This window comes from Catharus ustulatus, chromosome 15, assembly GCF_009819885.2.
Source record: "Catharus ustulatus isolate bCatUst1 chromosome 15, bCatUst1.pri.v2, whole genome shotgun sequence".
Lineage (NCBI taxonomy): Eukaryota > Metazoa > Chordata > Aves > Passeriformes > Turdidae > Catharus > Catharus ustulatus.
Genome location: NC_046235.1, coordinates 19,359,936 through 19,375,818, shown reverse-complemented (window position 1 = coordinate 19,375,818; position 15,883 = coordinate 19,359,936). Strand labels below are relative to the sequence as shown.

Below are 15,883 nucleotides of genomic sequence, written 5' to 3'. Positions count from 1 at the left end.
TCCCTCTGGAAAAGTTCAGCAGACGAAATACAGATCTTGGGAATAAAGGTGAAGTGGAAGAGCACAATGGGAACCCTCTCTGAAGCACAAAGGTACAGACTGTAGTGGAAGAGTATCAAAAGTTGAAAGAAGTAAGGAAAACAGAAAAAGTGCAAGCTGACAGCGAAAAAAGACATTGTAAGGGCTACGGCCCTAGAACTGGAAGTGGTTCTGAGAACATTTCTTTACCAGTTTTGCACTGTGATTGAAAGCTGTTCTCTTAGAAGACACCTTCTTAGAGGGAACAGCTGTATTTTGTTGTATCCAGCTCTTGAAACTTACATTACCATTCTCCTGTTAGACTATATACAAAGGCAGAGATAAATCAAAAGCTCCCTGCAAGGCAGGGAAATGAGGGAGCTAAGAAAGAAAAGTAAGATAAATTCTGCCCGGTTATTTTTCAAATGCCTGGTGGGAACATGCAGCTCTTTTTTTAAAAGCTCAGAATAGGACTCTTAAAGACACTGCCAATTGAGAGGAAAGAAGCTGTGGGCTGATTTCAGATTCTGAGATGCACTGGAAAAGAGTGACTACCTGCAGGCCTTGGCATGCATACCAGCTGTCAGGGTAAGTTTGGGGAAACACTGAAGTTGACAATCAGAAGCTAAGATTCCTTACCAGTAACTAGAAGTGGGAAGATGCATTGTCAACAGGTCCTTCTATGCTATGCTTCACGCACATGCTGTGTAGTTTTACAATCATTTCCCACTGAATCAATGCTTACAAGGTGTGCTTGATGCATGAATAAATCACTGGTGTGTCATACACCTCAAGAAATACCTCTTAACTGTAGAAGCTCAGAGCTATCAAAGAGCTATCAGGAGTGAGGAAGAAGGAAATCATATATATAGAGGAGCAACAGTTTTAAATAATATCCATGCCTTATAACTTCTTTCATCTTATTTGGATTGTAGGTAAATTCAAGTTACTGCTTAGCGTCTAACTTTGCTGCTCCAATTCTGATTCCACATCCTCAGGCTTTACAAAAGGATGTCTAAGAATCTTTCAGAGAAACGACACACAGAATGCAACTTTCAATGTATTAGGTACTTATTGTTTTCCTATATTTATGTTGCTGGGTTCAGTTGCCTCATAGTAGAAATTTTGTAAAAATAAACCTTGCGCGCTGTTACATCTTTATTCAGTATCAAGAAAAGGAAGTTTTTTGTTTGAAAAGGAGTGAAATCTTCAGACCAGGGACATTACACCCTTGCATGGCTGAGCACACACCAACCCTCAGTATTGTGAATGCAATCTATATTCACTTGGGCATGCCAACGCCCATATATTCCTGAATTCTTGCTGCATCTTGTCTGTAGTTACACAGGATACTGGCTAAAAGACAGCCAGAGTTTAAAGCCCATATTAAAAAATGGTGAATGCCCCACTGTCTCATGCACCTCCATTTAGAAAGGGCAAGAGAGCATTAGGTAGAACAAGTATGATGACTGCAGTAAACTGTATTAAGACATGGAGCTCAAGCCTTTTATTCCCCCTCTGCTAAAGCCCCTCTGATTTATGATATCTGCTTTAATCTGCTTACATTCCATGTAATATACCAGCTGCCCCTTAAAATCTTGAACTAGAAAATACTGTGATAAAAACTATTGATTATATATCTTAAGTCAGTTTTATAATCACTTTGGCTAGCTACTTGTGGTATAAGCTCTGTATGATCTTTAAGGTCTCTTCCAACATTGGCCACTTTATGATTCTATGGTATTTCTTAGTTTTAATAATACCTGTGATTTTGGTTGACTATTACTTCAGGTTGATGATCAATAAAAAAGGAAATTCAAAAGACAGAAGCAGTACTTGATAGACTCAAACTAAACAAAGGTTTAGAATGAGATGCAAAACTCTTATTGTACATCACTGCATTCAAAATTACTCAAGCTACTGTATTAGATATACCCAGGTCTCTGCCTTCTTGATCTTTATCCAATTCTAATGCTTATACACACACATATGAGGGAAACATCTCAGCTATAATTAATCTGCATGCACAGAGTACAACAGAAGTGCACAAGAAATTGTACACAGCAGAATAGAGTGCAGCTGAATGATTCATGGATCTGGAATAACCCTTTTTAACTCCAGCAGATAAACTAGCCCATATTCACAATATAGCTGCAGTGGAGAAGGCATCTCTGGACCCCAACCTGTTGAGAAGATAGGGATGGGGAGCACAGTACAAGAGATGTTTTTTTTATGACAAGACAGATCCTCTACCCAAACTACCTTAAAGAATCAAGAATTAGCAGACAGCTTGGTGTGCTTCCAGCACATACTTGAGATGCCAAGCTAAACCACGTGAGCCTTCTGGTCAAACACAGCAAGTAAAAATTAGCAGGCAGCCTACATTACCAGGGGCAGAGGCTGAGATGACCTCAAGGCAGGAAGATCAGTGTACAGGTATGAAAGAAACTGCCCAGGCTGTTACAGTAAATGACTTTTATTTTTAAAAAAATGAAATAACCGTGAACATATTAACAGGCCTGCAAGTGGCACTACAGTACAGCTGGAGATAAGGTCAATACATTTCCCCATGTACCCAGACAATGAAATCCATTGCATCGATGCTGACATTAGTAAATTCTGAATACAGTTCTATCAAGCAGGAACATTTTACTTAAAATAGTTCTGGACAAAGCTGACACCAAAAGTTAACTTTTCCTTCACTTTGGAAAGGATAGATGTTGTATAGATGTTTTCAGGTAGCACTGGTATTGGGTGAATATTGCCTGCATCACCAGTGCAGGGAGAGATGTACAACATCTCCATGTGAGAACAGAGTTTATACTCCTTTTTACTTCTCATTTTGAGGAAGCAGGGTGGTGTAGAGAGAGGGGGGAATAGGTGAGGTAAGACGGGCAAGGGAGGTGGGATGTCAATTTCTATTCAATTCTCCTTTGGCTGTTTTTGTGCTATTTTGGACTGCTTTCTAAAAATCACTTCTTGATTTTATTGAAAGGAAGACTAAATGTAATACACCTTTCCTTGAAAATCCAGGAACAATTGTGGTACTTCAAAAATACTAAAAATATCTACTTTCATGAAATATTAACTGTTTCACTACAAACCTATTTTTTCACTAAATACACAATTCTTTTATTTCTGGAGTCTCCCAGGGGGAAAAAAAGTGGGCTCTCCCTTTAGTTCTGCAACTCTACAGTGTATAGAGAAACGGCTAGAAGAAGGGGAGTGCAGAGAATAGCTTTATCCTTTTCCTTGGCCTGTATCTCACACAGGAAGTTTGTTTGAATTTCTGCAGTTGGGCTACGTTGGTCACATTCTTTCAGTAGTTATCAACCAAATCTGCAGTAAGACAACCCAACTCCAGCACGTTCTAACTTTGTGGAGACTAACTGGGCATAAGGGAAAAAAAATCCACACTCTTTATACCATTTCTAATCGTAATATGCAGGAACACCATGTTCTTTCAATTTGCAAAAGGCCACAGGAAAGGGATATGGCACCTTTTCGAATCTGGAATTCTGCATTTAACAGTGCAACCTTCCATTAGACCTTCAGTGTTGAGGCAGAGTAGAAAACAGTGGCTGAAGAGTGTGTGTAATACTGACCACACCAGCTCCCAGTGAGAAGCTTCTGCTCCTGCAGAGGCAGTCGTGTGCAGTCCCTGTATATACCATGAGCAAAAGGCCTACTTGACAGGGCATTTGGAATTAGCAATTCCTACGATCTAGCTAGTTTGGATTCATGAGCTTTCAGTGTGCCAACAGCATCTTTCACTGCATGGTAGATAATATTCTTCACCTGCAACAGGAAAAAACAATTAACTTCTACAGACTAACAAGGAGAGTCTTACATGCTATGCAATCAACTTTGACACCTGAATTTGTAATAGTTGGCAAGTATGCACAAAATATATATTCTTTTTGCTTCAAGATACCAACGGATTTTAACTGTCACAGATGACAAGTATTTTAGACACCTGCATTGATTTATTAACTCATTTTCTGGTCATCCAGCAACATATATTTACTCATTTTAAGGTAATTTCTTCTCTTGTGACAGCTAGGAGGAAGTGCACTACAAAATTTTATATATACGAGTTTATTTTGAAAAAGTCCTTGTGATCCAAGTTACTTAGAGATGCACATTAATCGAATCTAAAAGATGCAAGAAAATCAGACAGTTTAACCCTATGAAAATCATCCTGTTGTCTTTGCATAGAGGCTAGAAATTCTTCAAATTTTGAACCTTGCAGAAAGACAAGCAGAAGACGAGAGATTCACTAGTACTCACTGCTCTCTTTTTCACAGTTACCTATTTAAGAATCAAAGTTTTGTCTTGTTTCTGATTTTTTCTAATCTAAGTTTATTTGAATTCTGTTTCCAGTTTCACCTCCTAAGTGAGGTGCTCAACTAGCTGCCAAGCACCATAGTCTTTTTCTGATGTACATGTGACTTCAATCGTTGGTATCATTTATGCTGCTATTGTCTGTGTATTTTAATATATAAAAATACAGAGGTTCATACAAAAAGATTAAAAATTACAAATAAAAAATAAAAGACTGAGACAAATACAACCAGTATTCCTTTTCACAGGACTCCTGAGCTGCACTTTGTGGGTTTTTGTTTCTTGGTTCATGTTTTTTAATAATAAGCATTATTTATTTGCAACCTCTTGATTTACAGAAACACTTCTGCATTTGTATCATCACAGCTGAAGAGGTACAGTGTTAGATACCAGAATGAGAGTAGATCCTGTTTCTGCTTTTTTTTAATAATTCCATGAAAATCCATGTAGAAATTTATAGCAAACTGTCACTGAATTGGTATGAGAGAATTAGCATGGTAAATTCTGACATCCTTGGGTGACATCATGGAGAGTGACTATATACTGTGTACTCAGTTTGATGACAGCCATTCTGCAGATCTCCACTCTCCTTCCTTTTACATACATGTGTGACTACTGATACACAAAAAATGCTGACAACAAAATTTGCAAACTGAGCAGACAGTAATGCTTCAGAAGTGCTAGACAAAATCCAGCAAGATCTCCTGTGGTCTTCTCTCTGTAGAGCTTACTGTCTTATATCCAGTGTACTTGTGCACCTCTTATGTTCTGTGCATAATTATTACTTGAAGCAGTCATGCTTCCTCAAACCAAAACACACTTAATTTTAGGAATAACATATGTTGGATAAGACCTTTGAGATCATCGAATCCAACCAGACACCTAACAGAGGAGTTTTCCTTTAGATGATAAAGCAACAAACGTAAGTGTACTTGGTCAAATAAACATCTTTCTTCAAAATAAAGCAATGCTCTTTTAAAGAATTTTTTTTCTTCTGGTCTGCTATGCTGTCATTAGGATTCAGCCATTCAAAAACTTGTTAATACCAATGCATGCATTAGTCTAATGGGGGAAAGTTCTTTGGAAATGCAGAAGTCTATTGCTAATTTCTGTTTACATAATACTGTAGACAGAAATACTTAAAAATTAGGTAACATACAAATCAAATGAGAACCTCCAGATTTCTGGGAAGTCATTACTCATTTCTAGTACTGAACTAAGCTAGCAAAACACAGGATGCATTTAGTGTTTATGGACATAAAATGGTTACCTGCAGTTTATCCTCATGGTTTGTATGAGTATTAGACAGATGCCTGAACTCCTGGGTCAGACGGAAGCAGTGCTTCACGTGCTCAGGAGAAACAAAATCTTCTGCCACTTTAATGCAGCTGTACAAATTATGGACCTAAAAACCATATCAAATGACTCATACATCCAGACAATGAACCATATAAAAACACCAAAATCCAAAAGAAACAACATCAACAACAAAAACCAAAGCCCCCCAAAACCCCACCATATATTTAGACTCTGTCACATTTACTCATCAAAACCAGAAACTGACAAAGTTGCATCCAACAGTAAAACCAGAACAAAATACGTGATATCTAACAGGTTGACTCATCTCCCATATACATAAGAGAACTTGCTTTAGGGAACGCTAAACCTATGAGTTTGGTTTACTTGGCTGAAGTTTCACTACACAGAAATGTTTTCCCTCCTTTTACCCCAGATTCCCCCCCCACCCTTGTAATTTCATCACAGTTATGTACACATGATTGAGATATTTACATAACTTTTAGTAATCTAAGAACTGCACATGTAGAAAAAGAAACCTTAAGTGTGCAATATTAATTGCCAGTTATTTTAAAGCTGCAGCTCTGTTGTGCCTCAAATTCAATTCTATTTCTCAACATAGCCTAGAGTTGGTATAGTTACCTGATGGGGAGCGCCTGCAGGAATGAACACGGCATCACCAAGGAACTGCACTATTGCCCAGCCTTGCACACCATACTCATCATATAGTCTCTTACGTAAGGTCTGGTCCAAGTACCAACTTTGGTCATGAATGGGGTCGTGATCTGGAGGATTTTCTTGGCCTTGCTCTTCTCCAACCTAGGGCCAAGATATGGGGTGGAGGGAAACCATGACACAGCACCTTGATATTGCTGGGTAACAAAGTGGTCTGTACCAAAAACCATAACAAACTATTTCAAGGTAAAACATTATTTTCATTAAGGTCATTAAAGGTCTTAAATAGCAACATGCATTATTAGGAAGATTGCAGAACATGCTAATAACCTGTGAACATAGTAACTATCAATACCCTCAAAGACAGAAGTGCAATAACTATGCCCTTGATGTTGATGGCAATTTGTATCGTTCGGCTGCTGTAAGCTAGCTAGTCATGGAACCTTGTAGGGTCAAGCTTTCTTTGTAACCAGCATACCTTGCGGAGAAGTTCCCGTATCTTTTCAGCATCCTTGGCAGCATAGATGTGCCACAATGCTCCAGGTTTCTCTCTTCCTTCATGGATTCGCTGCTTTGTTACATCATCAGCATCTCCCTCATCAATTGTTTTCAGAACCTCTAAAAGGGGAAACCATGTAAAAGCAACACTATTACAAAGCTGCTCATTTTTGACATAGAGAAGAGGAAGGAGCATTTTGAGCTACTAAATTCAGTCACACGGCAACTGCTGCATCATACAGTGCCCTTTCTATGCCCATCATGCTTCATTTTAAGAGAATTCAGGGAATATGTCAATTGGCAGCTAATGACAAAGCTCAGTCATTAATTTAAAATGAGCTACAATTACTCAAATACAAGGAAAAGAAAGGGTAGTGAGCTACTCTTTCTCCTCCTTTCTTCAGGAATGTACCTAATTTCTAGCAAAACTCTGCTGCTCCCACAGCTGGAAACTAATGAAGCATTACTGCACTTTTAATTCAATTATGTACTGCAAATGTAGCAAACTGCCTTGTATACTAGAATTACATATCATAGATATGACAAGCTTAAACAATAAAAGATATAGTCTTCTTACACACAAAATTGACTTTTAGTGTATACGGAAAACAGCTTTCCTTAAGCATTACCATCATCATGGGTCCCTTCCCCAATGGGGATCCCAACATACACCATGACGTTAACAGCATCAGACACATCCAAGTGCAGGTTTGTGGTACCAACTCGTCTGTCTTCTGCAGTAATTAAGCCTATAACAGAGTGCAAAATAAAATCAAATTCTGTGACTAATTTCTTGTCTGGAAAGCTAACTTTGTACAGCAATGAGAGCAGAAACCAAAGTCAAATAGCAACTGAAATAGGTATATTCATGTCACGTGTAGCATAAGTAAGAAGTTTACTGATAACAAGTATTTTAATTTTACAGGAAACAGAAGTAGCAAACCTAATTTACTCAAGTCATGAGAAAACTCTTTAAGCATTTTAACACCAAAGTCAGAACTTGTACATTACAATTTTGTCTCTCAGAGTAATTTTTACAGTTTGTACAAGAGAACTGAGCTATCCTAAGTACAAAGCAAGTCTTCCTTTGCTTGGAGGCATGAGGGAACTGCTTTAAGTCGCACTAGCATCCTACTGTGTGCAGCAAGTCAATGCACTATTAAAAGTATAAGCCTCCCATTGTTTCTTATTTTTTCATACTAAGCTGTAAAATCCATGACCAATTGAATTCACAGCAGTTAGTGATCGGCTCATCATTAACCATTCAGATTACAATTCAGTAAGGAAAAACACCTGCACACTCAAGTGCTTGTACTTTTGCATGCTGAAGGAAATTACACCTCTCAAGTAAGTAATGGAGAAAGATTTCAAATGTTCTTAATTATTTCACTCCCCTATTAACAGGTTCCCTTTTTTTCCTCTGGCCCTTCAATAGCATGCTTTCTTTCTACTTCTACTTAACCATCTCTAACAAGTAACATGGCAGGGAATTAGAACACAAAAAAATACAATCTTTGTATCTGCAAACACTAACAGAAGTTAGTCCAACAAGAGCTTTTAGGTTCACCATCGTACTTACCTATTTTCTGTTTAAAATACAGGCTTCTGAAATTGGGAACGCAACTCACTGAACAGTACCTATCACAACAGACCAGAAACAGGTCGAAGTGCTCCGAAGGTGGGTAATTTTCCTCTTAAACACTTCAGTTGCTCTCAAAAAGATACTAACTTTTCCTTGAACCCTGTATTGGTATTATGTCTGTTATATGTATTAATAATTGTTTGCAAACTTAACTTACTGTATGTACACCTCCTGGATATACAAGGCAGAAAAGGGCACATCTGACAGAGACAGGGTTAATGTAAGAATAGATTTCCAGGACTAAATGAAAAAAAAAGCAACAGCAGGCTCGATAAGCACTGAATTTTGACTAATGCCACAGCCTTGTATTTACCCTAAGTACAATAAAGAGTCACAAAAAACAGTATCTGCAGAACTATACTCACATACCATATGCATTGTACATTTTAGGACCCAAGTCAGGACGGACAAAGTAGCTTGGAAGCCTAGAAGCCAAATTAAGTCTGCCATCTCTCTTGGTATATTCAGGAAGAGGAAGATTTTCCATCAAGTCCTCAAACCTAGAAAGCAAAGGCAGACAAAAGTGGGTTATCCTCCTGCAGCACCTACAGCAGTCCTGTCAGCACTGACACTAAAAGTTACTTACCTCGTGGGCATCATATCTCTGAAGTCCTCCCCTGGAGGCCAATCCTTTAACTTTAGTACCATTGGCTGACCATCATCTGACCTGAGCCGTTCTGCAAGAAACAAATTAAGATTTCTTTATGTAGTATCTTTTCACCACAGCCCACTACCTTGTTGAAGCTGCAAGGGTTTTTATACCTCTTACAGCAACATGGGTCCCGGTTTTGTTTTGGGCTTCCAAGTAATATCATAGTATGACCAACAACAGTTTAACAACAATAGACAGACAGATAAGATTATAAGATAAGACAAGAGATATAATCATCTACTGCAGAAATTTGACAGATCTTGCACAGTTGCTAGGTTTTAGAATAGTTTTCATTCAGCTTCAAAAACAAGCCCTTCCAAAGCATTCTTCCTTACTCCTTTCATCAAAGTCTAAGGCAGTTTTAGCTTTAATTTCAAGAGAAGTGGTACTTCTACAAAATTATAAGTTATTGGTTCTTGTTCTGAAATCCACCATAACTTCAGTGTAAAGCAAGAAACCATGGTAAACCACATTCAAAAAAGCGAAAGAGAAGGCGGTCACAAAGGAGGACAGCTTTTAGGTTTTTTAATTCTTTGCTGGAGGCACTCAAATTAGTAAAGTGCCAAAATCAAACATTTGTTCCTCACTTAAAGAGTTTTACACAAGTCCTGACTGGAAACAGAAAGCGGTCAGCGTAGAAAGATGGCATTACACATGCAACAGTGGATGTATGCTATGACAGCACTGACCATATCAACTGCTGTTTTACCTCAGATCTCAGAGCTACCTTAGATCTCAGGGCTAACAGAGTCTATCTGGAAGTGGTACATGAGTAGCTTAGAACTCACGGTAACATTTAGAGAAATGTTCCCTCTTCTACCAGATTTTTCACAACACTACATAAGGCCACTAACTGAAAAACGAGGTGTACAGAAGTCTTAACACTTTAGCATCCCCATTTCCCCAGAGAGTAACACCCTTCACTGCTTCCTACCTTATCAAGGATCGTCAGACAAACTGACCTAGCAGAGATCCTGACAGCATTGGAAGAGAAAGCATATCTAAGAAATTAGGACTTGGAGACCTGTGAATCATATCAACAGGCTACAGAGGACAGCCTGAGTTTGCAATATAAAAAATATTCTATTGAAATTAAAAGAAATTAAGAACTGCAGATACATAAACCGAAGGGACTAATTTAAAGATAACAAACTTTGATAAGCTACAGATTTTAGAGAGGCAAGTGACCTGAAAAGCTCAAGGACTTGAATTTAAAGATGTTTTACAACTTCCCATATTCAAGATGTTGAACTCATCAAGGATCTTTGCTCTAAACAAAAAGCAACTTTTAGGGAGGCTATTAAGAAAGGACAGAGTGAAGAACTACCTGGATGAAAACATATAGATCTGACAAATTACATGAAATTGGACAAACCCCAGAAAACAGCTCATCAGCAAAGAAAAGCAGGTGTAAGAAGGACCAAAACAAAAAGTCAGACCTTTCAAAAGTCCACTTTGAGCCCAAAAGTACTAAAAGAAACAGCAAATATTAAAATTAATTAAAGTATCATACAGAATAATCTCAGTAACATCTCCAAAGTCAATGAGTGTTCTACATCTCTTTGGTAAGTTAATGTGAGGGTGGGAGCCAGCCACATATTTCAAAAATTTAAAATTCATGTTATGCAGAAAAGTCAGAGACATTAGGTAATTTCCCAACAGTTTTCATAAGAATTAGCATGTGAAATCTCTGGACTAGTAGCAAATAATATTCCTCTATATTAAGGATTGAACATGGCTGAAGAAACTCTAAATAAAATGTATTTAAAAGAAACTATCAAGAGTGATAAGGTTTTCCAACCCAAGTCACTAATATGTCTCACGTATAGTGTGCTAAAGGCTTTGTCTAGAAGAAAAACTAAAGCTGACTTTGCTGAAAGAAGCATATCTGTCTGGAGACAAACTGCAAGTAACATTTCTCAAAGATAACTTGACTCATACAAATTCACTGTTTTCATGAATGACCACAGCACAGAAGTGAAGAGTTTATGAACTTTCCCTATTACTAACAATACACAAAGACCACACTATTATCTCTTCTAAGGCCATTTATTTCTGCTTAGTAACTAAAACAGCATGAAATTTAACAGTACACAATACAGTACTCTGTACTAACCATATAAAAAAACAAGTCAAAAGCTGGGAGTTCTTTGATTGGAAAATGACTAGAAAGGAAATATTCTTGGCCTGCAAATCTATCATTTCATTGACTGCTGAACAAAGATTCCATTAAGTCATCCAAGAGTGCACTGTTTCTGCAATATGCACACAGCAATAAATACAGAAAATACTTTACACACAACTCTAAAATCAGCAGCACTGCAATGAACTTTTACAGCTCTAACATCTGTAACTATAAGACCACTCAAATCTAGATATATACAATCTAAAATGGAGCACTCTGCTTTTCAGAAGCTCTTTAACCTGACCTGTTATGTCCCCAGAAATTTTAGCTGGTTAGTTTCCCCATCCACACTTGACAGAAGGTTTTCTCAAATAACTTGAGAATTAAATAATGTGTTATCATGTGAGGCACGCATATAGCATTGCTGTTCCTAATAAATAGAAATTTGCATTTGTATTCACAGATGATCTTATACAAAAATAATTTGTCATGTCAAATTTACTCCACTGATGTATTCCACCAAATTCAAGTTTCAGCATCAAAAGTGTCCGTCTGTTTTAGCTCTGCAGGTTCCCTTTAGTTTTATAATTAAAACTGAGGTTGAAAGGAGAGCAAAGGTAGACACATTACTTACTGTCTTAAAAACAATAACTGAGGATTAATTTCACTGGGAAAAGAGGTTTTTTTTGGTTTTTTTTAAAAAGTAGTTTCCCATGAAATGAATCATTGTTTGACACATCAAAGTAACACATCCCAACACACTGCAGTACAGACAGTTCTCTTGGACAGTCCTGCCCTAATCTTCACCAATAAAGCATTTTCTAGGGTGTACTACATGTAAGGAGCAATGGCTTCTTTGGATGAGACTGATAGGTATTTGGATTTTTTCTTAAATTATTTTTTAGGAAAATAGGTGGAAAATGAAGAGTTGAAGATAGCAAGACAGACTGCTCAGTTAAACTAGTCAGCCATAAACATTACTTACTAGATATTATCTCAAAGCCATCCCAGAAGTCACGCACTTTCACGTCTGAAATTATGGCACAGTTCCTGCAGTTCACCAAATCTACATCTTGATCTCCAAATTCCAGGCTGAAAGCTTCTGGTTTCCAAAGCTCTGACTTCAACTTCTTATGGACACCAGATACCAGCACGGGCTGAGAATACAAAGATGAATGCTTACTCCACCATAACCAAATTTCTTACACATGCAGCCAAACTTTCTTAAGAGAGCCATGACTCCTGGCTACCACCATACAAAAGACACCACAAATTTATTTTCATCCATGTCTGGTTTTTGTGCAGAGCAAACAACCAGAGTCAAAGCAAACTTTAGTGCCACGCCATGTGCAGTTGTCTTAGAAGTGGCGCTGGACTAGACTTGCCAAGGCAAGTGCATTAGGTCTCTGTGGCAAGGTGCTGGCAGCAGGTGTAGACTCTGTGAGAGGAAGCTGGGAGCTGCCCCATGGTTCCACCTGGCTCAACAGACCCATCACTGGCCAAAGTTGAGCCCACAATTGATGCTAGTGGCATGTCTGTGATAATGAGAAAGGGTAAAAAGCTCTCCACAGCTGATGCACGTGCATGTGTGTGTGTGTGTGTGTGTGTGTGTGTGAGAGACAGAGACAGAGGGACAAACAACACATGAACGGCAGGCAGGGGGAAGAGAGAGAAAGTAGCTCTGCATACACCAAGGTCAGTGATGGAGGAGGTGCTTGCAGCCCATCAAAGAACATGGTGAGGCAGGCTTTCCCCTGCAACCTATGGAGGACCATGGTGAAGTAGAGATCCACCTGCAGTCCACAGAGTATCCTGCACTGCAGCAGAGGGATATTTGCTGGAGGAAGTCCATAGAGACCCCATGCTAGAGCAGGCTCTGGCAAAAGCTGTAGGGAAAATCTCACTAATAAGCAAACTTTCTGGCAAAAACTGTCTACTGGGGACTCACACTGGAGCAGTCCATGGAGAAGACTTACGTTGGTGCCATTCATGAATGACAGCATCCTGTGAGAGGTACTCTACACAGAAGCAGTGGGAATACATGAGGAGGAAAGGGCAGCAGACTCTGTTCTGTCTCACAGATCGCAATCCCCATCACCCCCCCTGTCACTCCAGGGGTTGTGGCAGAAAGGAGGTAAATAGTCAGAAATGAGAGAGTCAAGTTGAGCCTTTACAAAAAAGGTGAAGTAGGGGTAAGAGGTAAGGTGTTTACTGATTTATCTTTCTTCTCTACCATCCTACTCTATTTTTAATTGGCAACAAATTCAACTTGTTAATCATTAACAAGTTAAACCTGTTTTGCCCATGACAGCTAACACTAAGCGATCTCCCTGGTTTTATCTTGACCCAGAAACTTCTTCACCTGATTTTCTTCTACTGTGCTGTCAAGAAGGAGGAGTGAGAAAGCAGCTGGGTAGAAGGGTCTGGCAGCCAGAGTCAATCCACCTGTGGTGGAATCCCACCACCTGTCCTTTTTCTGAGGCACACGTGCAACTATCACTAGAAACAGCACTTGTACAAAGCCTTCTCATGTGAAATTCTAGTATTTGAATATTAATTATTTAACTATTTCACTTGTTACTCTTGGGTACCCATAGACCAACATTAATTCCGTAGGACTAAACCAAGTAGCAGAAAAAAGGCTGTTCACTTGCAAGAGGGGTTTTAAGATGGTTAGGCTAATGATGTATATGTATTTCACACAGATATTTCCATGGTCTCTCCCCAGAAACACTCAAAGCATTTGCTAAATTGACAACAATTGGGAAAGGTATACCAGACAATCCTCCCAACACTGCCAAAACCTTTTCAGTTCCTCTCACCCTGCCATCTCAAAACAGAGTTACCAAACTTCAGAGAAAACAAAGAGGGTACACTAAGTGAACTTGGACTATTCTCACCTGAAAAGCTTTAGCTTTAGTAACTGCTGTTTATGTTCAAATGGCAACTATGTCCAAGGCTACGCAAGTTTGAATTAATTCCAAGCTGTGCCCTGTATGTCAACAACGATCTGATGGTGAGTCTTGGCTTTTATTCACCTGAAGAGCTCAGCACAACCCTGAGAAGCACAGATGTCCCTAGACGCATTATCAGTGTGTTAGGCAAAGATACCTACAAAGCTATATACAAGCAACTTCAAAGTTACGCTGCTTAAAAACAGTAACTAACTGCTGCTTCCTTTGTATTGTCCTATGGCCTCTAAAATGCCTAGTTTCAATTTTAGTTCCTAAGTGACGACAACTATTGAATCAGAAATAAAGGGGAAAAATCCCAACTCTGGGGATAACAGAAATGGCCTTGGTTTTCAAATACAACACAGCCAATAAGTTCTAGAAGGCAGCAATAAAACCTCAACTCCAGAAGAACTGTTGGTTCAATGTGCTGCATGCATTAGTGTACAGGTACTTCAGAAAGACACCTAGTCACTTTCATTTTCCAGAAATGGTGTGAAAGCTTTCTTCACAATGCTGTGATGCAGAGATCCTTACTTACATGCATATACTGGAAGTGGACATCTATAATCTATGAATTCTTGAGCAAGGGATTACTCCTGTTCACATCACCTCACGCAGCTTGCTTGGCAAATCAATCAACTAATTTCTTCATTGATCACTGGTCATACTCTCCCTCCCTTGCTCCTGCTTATAGCTCACATAAGGTTGCCCAGCCTGTTGGCAAAGATGTTTGTTGGGGTTTCTTTTGTTTGTTTGTTTGGTTGGTTTGGTTTGGTTTTGGTTTTTTTCTTAGATGGATCCTATCTCTTGCAATCCTCAGAGGTTCCCGTGATCTTAAAACTCTCTTGGTTAAAACCAGCCTTGCAAACTATGGTTGACATGCAGGATCTGTCCACTCCCCTACCCCTCACTGGCAGGAGTAAGAAAATCATGAGGGCTCCATGGCCCTGATTAATACTCCCAGAGTCATACAATCACTCTTGATACTGTCCTGGTCTCCCCAGTAGTACTGTGTATGCCAATATGGAAAAGCAGCAGAGAACACATGGCTTGAGGGACAGATAAGCTTTGGCAGTCTTTCCACTATGTCCCAAATATGACACCCTGACCAGGAGCAAGCTGCCCTAAGATGATAAAGCAAATACAGCAATCTCAAATCTTAATATAGTCCCTCATCCCAGCAAAAATGTTAACATTAAGGCAATAAAAAAGTTTAAGCATATTCTACAACAAATATTAGGGATCACGCATGAGTAAAATAACAGTGTCTTTTGCAGGATGTGTAGAAAGCATTGCCTGGTAGACTTGAAGCTGATGGCTGTCTTCAGTACAGAAGAATAATGACATTTTGATCCTTGCTGTATTCACTTGACCACTTGTAAATAGCACTTAGAAGCCCCAAAACAACCAAACAGCTTAACTTAGTAGAACCCTTCTGGCTATTAAGCAGCAAATTTGCCAGGGAAGAAAGAAAATATTCTCTCTAGTGAAGAACAGATAGGGCTCCAAGATAAAATGATAGTGGACTTGCCTGGTAGACATCTGCCAAATCTACTCTCAAACTACAGGGAGGTAACAATAACAACAACGCTCCAGTACCATACCAAATTTTCAGTGTCTCAAAAAAGAGAAATCCTATCATGAAAATTCAGAAAATACCAGGCTGCTATAGGATGAGA

The 15,883-nt window shown here is 38.9% G+C and overlaps 1 protein-coding gene across 1 annotated transcript in view; it reads right to left on the bottom strand.

Annotated features, from left to right (window-relative positions):
- Positions 1-2,478: 2,478 nt before the first annotated feature.
- The window catches only part of KDM3B (lysine demethylase 3B), a 45,348-nt gene continuing 31,943 nt past the window's right edge, over positions 2,479-15,883 (bottom strand). Inside the window, exons 17-24 of the mRNA XM_033073501.2 lie at positions 12,236-12,407; positions 9,060-9,150; positions 8,843-8,973; positions 7,461-7,580; positions 6,812-6,951; positions 6,301-6,477; positions 5,633-5,767; positions 2,479-3,816 (exon numbers count right to left, since the gene is read on the bottom strand). Of these exons, the coding sequence (XP_032929392.1) occupies positions 3,736-3,816; positions 5,633-5,767; positions 6,301-6,477; positions 6,812-6,951; positions 7,461-7,580; positions 8,843-8,973; positions 9,060-9,150; positions 12,236-12,407 (1,047 nt within the window). The 3' untranslated portion in view covers positions 2,479-3,735. The remainder of the gene's footprint in view (positions 3,817-5,632; positions 5,768-6,300; positions 6,478-6,811; positions 6,952-7,460; positions 7,581-8,842; positions 8,974-9,059; positions 9,151-12,235; positions 12,408-15,883) is intronic.